The sequence below is a fragment of the Mesitornis unicolor genome, unplaced genomic scaffold (genome assembly GCF_000695765.1).
Source record: "Mesitornis unicolor isolate BGI_N332 unplaced genomic scaffold, ASM69576v1 scaffold27826, whole genome shotgun sequence".
NCBI classification, from domain to species: domain Eukaryota; kingdom Metazoa; phylum Chordata; class Aves; order Mesitornithiformes; family Mesitornithidae; genus Mesitornis; species Mesitornis unicolor.
In genome coordinates, this window is record NW_010193397.1 from 3465 (window position 1) to 10086 (window position 6622).

At 52.8% G+C, this 6622-nt stretch overlaps 1 protein-coding gene across 1 annotated transcript; it reads right to left on the reverse strand.

The window, feature by feature from the left end:
* Positions 1-3210: 3210 nt before the first annotated feature.
* Positions 3211-5919, reverse strand: LOC104542964 (tyrosine-protein kinase Srms-like). Its single transcript, XM_010187444.1, has 5 exons — positions 5766-5919; positions 5139-5297; positions 4064-4245; positions 3741-3897; positions 3211-3404 (listed from the first exon to the last, which is right to left on the reverse strand). The coding sequence occupies exons 1-5, from the start codon at positions 5917-5919 to the stop codon at positions 3211-3213; spliced, it is 846 nt and encodes a 281-aa protein (XP_010185746.1).
* Positions 5920-6622: the final 703 nt, after the last annotated feature.

Consider the following 6622-nt stretch of genomic DNA (forward strand, 5'->3'; position numbering starts at 1 on the left):
TTGGAGGGAAAAGTTTTTGCCCTGAGCTCTGTGTCTCCAGGCAGCGGTCCTTGTCCTAGGGACAGGTGCTCTGTGTGTCCCCTGTCCCCAGGAGGGGCTGGGGCAGCGCTGGGACCCTATGGGTAAGGGTCTGTAGCCAAAGAGAACAGCTGCAGTGGGATCCCCAGGGCCAGCAGCCTTGGGTGCATGGTTTGGACCCAGTGAGGTTGCCAGCACCCTGTGGGTGACATCCATGAAGTACAGCATCACCCCATCACTTATCTGATGGGACTTCCAGCCCAGCAGTGCTGGTGGGGCTGCACATAGCTTTGAAACTTGGCAAAACACAGGAGAAACAAGCAAAACAAACAAATAAGTCCTTTCCAAGTAAGACAAGAGGAGGTGTGCTGTCTGGTGGGAGCGGCTGGGGCATCCTCACTGCTCTGGGTTCTTCCCGTGTCCCAGCAAACCCCTTTGGCTGCTGCTTGGCCTGGGATGCCTCAAGGGAGCAGTGGGGTCTCATCTGCTCTTGATTCCCAGCTGAGGTGCCAGATTTTGAAGGTAGAAATGTTTTTTCCAAGCCTGCAGCCTCAGGGGGTGGCAGATTGAAGCGTGGACGCACAAAGGTAAAGTCAATATTGCCGTGTTTACTTGTTGGTCTCATGATGGCGGAGGGTCAAAGCCAGCAACTGTCCCCAGTCAGTCCCGGGGGGGACTGTGGCACAGCAAAGACACCCACCCTGTGCCCCTGGTTTTCAGCTGGGTGCTTTCCTCAGCCTGACCCAGCTCTGCCTACTCCAATGTCCCCACATCCACACTCCCCCACCCTGTTTTTGGATGCTGCATGGAGGTAAAGCTCATTCCTACATCGCTGCAAGGCAAGCAGGGAGTATGGCATGGGCAGGTGGCTGCCCTGATGCCAGTGGAGCAAAACCTGAAAAACTCTGCTGAATTAAATGAGATTTTTCTGAATGGCTGTGAAGTCTCAGACTCAGGCTACTGCTCTGCTGGGGCTGAAAATATAGGGACACCCCAGACCCCCATTCTGTGCCCCCAGGCATGGCTGGGAGCAAAGACCTCGGCATTGCCTTGGTTGGTTGGGGTGCTGGGCCTTCTGGGACCTTTCTTGCCCCATTGCGGCACTCAGCCACATTTAGGAAAAGTCTCTGACAGCCAGACACGTTTATTTTTGTGCTATGCTGATTCCTACTGCTGTTTCCAGCTGATTTCCTGCATCTTAGGTCATCATCCTGCCCGCTGTGATGGGACAATGAGGGATTCATCAGGCAACAGCAAAGAGGTAAGCACAGGGGGACTTTATATCCTGTAACCCCCCCCTTTCCATTGGGCTGGCTATTGGAGGGGCAAGCATCCACCTTCCACGGCACCAACCCCTGGGGGCAGACGTCCCCTCCTCTGCCCTCACATCGCCTGGCAAGACTCCATGGTTTAGCTGTTGATTAACTCATATTTGGGTAACAAAAATTGCCGGTGCTTTCTGCCCATGTTCGGCCCTCACAGCGGCCTTTGTGCCACCCCGCCGCCCTGCGAGGAGCTCTTGCAGTGAGAAATATTTCCCTTCATTGCCTGCCTCTTGCTGCTTGGGGAATTTTAATTTTCTTTTTTTTTTTTTCCCTCCAGCAGCTTTGCTTCCCCCTCACCCTTCAAAGGCCATCGTGGGACTTCTTTAAATATAGAAACAAACGGTGTGGCTCAAATACGTTTGCCTGATGCTGTTTGCAAATTCCACTCGACCAAGTTGAATCCGCCAACGGGGCACATGCCAGGCTGAAACAGAGCAGGCAAATGCCTTTAATGCCGAGTATTTGCAGTGTCTACCCTGGAGGGGTCTGGAAAGAAGCAGAACCCTGGCAGCTCTGCTGCTGTGGGATGGATTTTGGGAAGAGCCCAGTCCCCATAGCAGCCCAGATTTCTGGAGGGAGGTGCAGTGCCCAGCCCAGGCTGAGGTCCTGGAAAAAGATGAGAAAAACCTGAGCTCCCTTCACACAACTCTCATCTACTTTTAGAAAGCGAGTAATGGCTCGGAGAATTGCCAAAAACCCAGCAGACCGTGCTGGAGGCCAAACCCGAGCAGCGGATCAGCTCTAAATGCAGCTGCGGAGGAGGAAGGAAAAGCTGCTGTGTGCAGTGCTGGCTTGGCCTGTGTCCCTGTGTCCTCGTGTCCCTGTGTCCCCGTGTCCCTGTGTCCCCGTGTGCCCCCTCCACACCTCCCACCATGAGCGAGCTGCTGTGGGGGCTGTGTGTGCAATGGGGTCTGTGCAGCCTCCCTGGCTTCCCCAGGGGCCCCAGCCTTGCACCACTGCTCCCACTGCCCCAGTCACCCCACACACCCCCTTATGCTCCTGCTTCATATTTAGCTCCATCTGGTGGCAGCCAGACCTGCAAATTTAATATCTTTACCGCTGTGACATCCCCGTGCGTGTCCCAGCCTTTTCTTGGTGTGCAATGAACCCATGAAGAGCAAAAGCGGGGTGAAGCAGTGTTTTACCAAGCACTGCCTGCACCTGGGCTAAGAAGGCGCTAAATATTTGAACCCACGTTGAAGTTTTTTGTAGAATAATCACACGATGGTGAGCAAGAGGAGGAGCTGGAGCGGAGCAACCCAGGCAGAGCCCTTGGAGCAGGCAGTGCAGCTGCTTTGGAAAGGGGTGGCAGCAGCACACAGGTTAATGCACACCTGGGTGAACAGAGACCAAAAAAACATGAAAATGGTAGTATCTGTGGTTGCAAGGGTGAGACTGGTTGCAAACAGTTGCTTCCTGGGCAGGAGAAGAGCAGCGTGGTGAGGGCAGAACATCCAGTGATGTCCTGCCAGGACTCACAGGGGTGGATGCACACACGTTTATTGATAAATACACTGGGCACACACTGCAAGAAAAATGAAGCAGAGCCACGACTGAACACAAACTGCAAACCTTCACGTTGGTGTGGGGAGCGGCAGGGACCTCCCACCCTACTGGCTGAATGGAGATGTAAACTCTGGGCGATGCCTTCACTACCACAGGGCTTTTCCGGACTGCTACACAGCCAAGGGCTGGCAATGAGGTCTCCACAACTCATTGCCTTTTCCCTTGGCCACCTCCCTGCATCCTGACCGAGAGGGACCACGGGCTGGTTGTTTTTTTTGGGGGGGGAATTTGCTCTCCTTGGAGCCCTGTCAGAGGGCAAGGAGCTGCTAGGCAAGAGCTGGCCGTGGTGGGATGGGGTCCCTCAGGAGAGGGAGCTGAGCAGCCGTCTGTAGATGAAGCCCAGCTTCTCGCGCAGAGCCAGGAAGGTGGGCCGCTCCTCCGTGTTGCCACTCCAGCACTCCAGCATGATGCTGTAGATCTCAGGAGGGCAGGAGCTGGGCCGGGGGAGGCGGTAGCCCCTGGTGATTTGCCGTACCGTTTCTTGGTTCGTCATTCCTGCAAGGAAGGAGAAGATGCCCCTCAGTTTAATGCCCCCAGAAGATACCCTGAAGGTACACCTGCAATAGGCCAAGATGCCAACTCGTGCTGCTGTGAAATGGTGTCTCTCTGCCATGAGGCAGTGGGAGATCATCCAGCCCATACCCAGCTTCTGCACCCACTCTTCAAGCACTGAAAAGCCCTCTAAGCAAGTCCTTAAGTGGACCGTAACTTGCTCATGCTTTTGGAGCTGCTTCCCCATCCATTGTGGAAGGGGCAATATGACAATTCATGACATGTTGGGTTTTGGGGACCATGGGCAAGCTGCCTGCCTTGTGGATGGAGCAGTTCTACCTTCATATGGGATCTGTCCATATGTGAAGACTTCATAGAGCAGAATCCCATAGGACCAGACATCGGACTTGAGGGAGTAGGTGCGGTAGTTGGCTGCCTCTGGGGCTGTCCACTTCACTGGGATTTTGGTGCTGCTGCTGGTGGAATAAATGTCATCCTGAAAAGCAATGGGAGATGGGTGCTGAGCAATGGGGTGATGAACACAGCTGCTGCTTCTGTTGAGGCTGTGGGCTGAGAAAGGGGATGGTGGAGGAACTGCTGCAGTATGGGTCAGCTTGGTGGCCTGGGGTGATGGGAGGAACCACAGCATCCCACCGACCAACCTTGAGGAGCCGGGCAAGGCCAAAATCAGCAATTTTGCAGGTGAGTTCCTCTCCCACCAGGATGTTTCTGGCTGCCAGATCTCGGTGGACGATGTGCTTCTCCTCCAGGTACCTCATCCCATCCGCCACTTGGCAGGCGATGTTGAGCAGGTGGGAGGTGCCCAGGGACTTCCCTTCAGGACCTGTTGACCCAGACAATCCAAGTATTGGGTGCAGTCTAGCAATGTTTCTTTTGGGTGTTCTGATTTGGAAGGAGAACCTGCACTGGCAATGTGGGACCAGGTGAAGGTGTAAAACCTCAAATTTGAGGTCTTGCATAACTGTCCTCAGGAGTGGGACCAGAATGAGCTCTGAAGAGAGTCTTGTGCTGCAACAGGGATGCAGATGGCTCATTGGAAGCTAAAGGTGACCTTCTGCCATGCAGATCTCCAGCCAGACCTCTCAACCTGTCCTACCTGCAAGCTCCAGCTCCTCTGGCACCAAATGCTGCTGGAGCCCCAACCAAAAATGAGGTCAGTGACAGGGAAGAGGGGGGTGTACCCAGTAGAAAAACAGGTCTTGGTGGAAGCTGGTTGTCTTGTTTTCCTTCAAGACTGATTACTGGGTCAGGAAAGGAAAGGCCAAGAAAAATAAACTGATGGCCAAGTGACGAGTAGTCCATGGCTTGTTACCAGGTCTGCAAGTGAACAAAACTACACTGCTGGGCCCAGAGGGAGGTCTGGCCATTTCATTCCTAGTGAAGGCAGAGTTGCTCAGGCATTGCAGAGGGGTTTCTGTCCACTGATGGGAGCAGCAGTCCACAGGTGGCTGAAGGAGAAACTGATAGGGATGAGGCCACATGGACGCCAAAAGGATCACACCAGACCGTGTCTTTGGGTCTTGGGTGACCCCCATCTGCACCAAGTGCTCCTGGATTGTTCTGCATCACCACTGATCTAGGCGGGATGGAAACCAAGCTCACTCCATCTCAGGGTCCTCACTTGGTGCTGTAGGGCCATTGCGGGGCATGGGAAGCATCCACAGAGCAGCAGTGCCCCAGGAGCCCACTGCCTACAGCACCAGTGCTGGTACTCACTGTTGAGGTAGCTGTGGAGGTTGCCTTTCCGCATGAGCTCCGTGATGATGTACACAGGCTCATCCAGCGAGCAGACCGCGTGCAGCTGGATCAGCTTCTCGTGCCTCAGGCGCTTCAAGTTCTGAATCTCCTTAGTGAAGTCTTCTGCCTTCATGTCAGCTGTGGGAGAAAGTCAACACGGCCACGGTGAGCTACTTTCTAATGTGGATGTTGGGAGCTCAGCACCTCCAGCTGTGACGAGGACCTTTTTCCTTCTCACAGCCCTCCCCTGCTCTCAAAGTTCATGTCTGCACACCCCGTGTTTCAGATCCAAACACCCAAGAGATGTTTTCCACGGGGCTTTGGAACCCGTTTTCAGGATCGTAGTCCCATCAGGACTTGACTTATCACAGACCCATTGGACTTGACTTTATGTGATGGCATTGGATGATGCCAGTTTATAAAGGTGAAGCCAAGTTTAGGTAGGTTCACAAGGGTAGTCCAGTGGCTACCCACCAGATCCTACCACAGTTAGCTCAGTAGGACAAACACAGTGACCAAGAGGACCAGGAAACAAAAAGAGGTGAACAATGCGGCCGTGAACAAAAGGCTCAGTGAGCCACTGATAACATCTGTTCCTCCACCTACCTTTGATGATCTTGATGGCCACCGGCACTGTGTTCCTCCACAGCCCTTCCCACACCTCTCCGAAGTAGCCCTCGCCCAGCTTCCTCCGCAGGGTGAACTCCCACCGCGGGCGCTCCCAGCCGTCCCTCTCAGGGGGGGTCTGTGAAATGGGCATCGCACGCTCGGACCAGCTGGCCAAGCAGGACCTGCTGGTGGAGCCTGCACGAGCTTTTGGTCCCCACCAAGACCTGGTGGCCATGGAGGAGCGAGCAGGACATGATTCTCCACCACCTGCATCGCATTGGTGTTTTCCCTCTGCTAAATGTTCATTGGGGCACAAAGCATGGGGCGCATCCTCTGCTGGGACCCAGCATGTTGAAGGGGGCAGATTTCTTTTGAGACTACATGAAATATCAGGCATTCAAGTCATAATTCACTCCTCATCAGACCTCAAAGGAGGTTTTTTCCTCCATTTCCACCAATAAATAAAAATGAGTAAATGAATATTATTGCATATTATGGCTGATTTAGACTTCAGCTCATTAAGCATTTCTTTTATCTTATACCTTTCAATTTCATTCTTGAATTATTCACATGTTTAATTGTTATTTCTAAGTCATAATCAGTGAATGGAATTCTAATCAGGAAATGAGTCGGCAATTTGGGATTAATACTCTAATTGGATTTATGAGTGCCACACTAATTGGCATGAACTATATAAAAGCAATGTGGTCTTATTACACTCTAGGAAAAAAAATGGAAGCACAGGTATTTGCAGATTCATTATTGAAGGGATTGGTAACAACACAGTTTCCAGTCTCTGAGATGGAGAAGATATTTCGGAAAAGCCTGTGCATTTTGGCCAGTCAAAAAAAATT

Coding starts and splice junctions, on each gene's coding strand:
- LOC104542964 (XM_010187444.1), bottom strand. CDS start 5,919: ATGCCCATTTCACAGACCCCCCCTGAGAGGGACGGCTGGGAGCGCCCG. Junction 5,298..5,765: donor GGCCATCAAGATCATCAAAG/GTAGGTGGAGGA, acceptor TTTCTCCCACAG/CTGACATGAAGGCAGAAGAC. Junction 3,898..4,063: donor GCCTTGCCCGGCTCCTCAAG/GTTGGTCGGTGG, acceptor ATTGCTTTTCAG/GATGACATTTATTCCACCAG.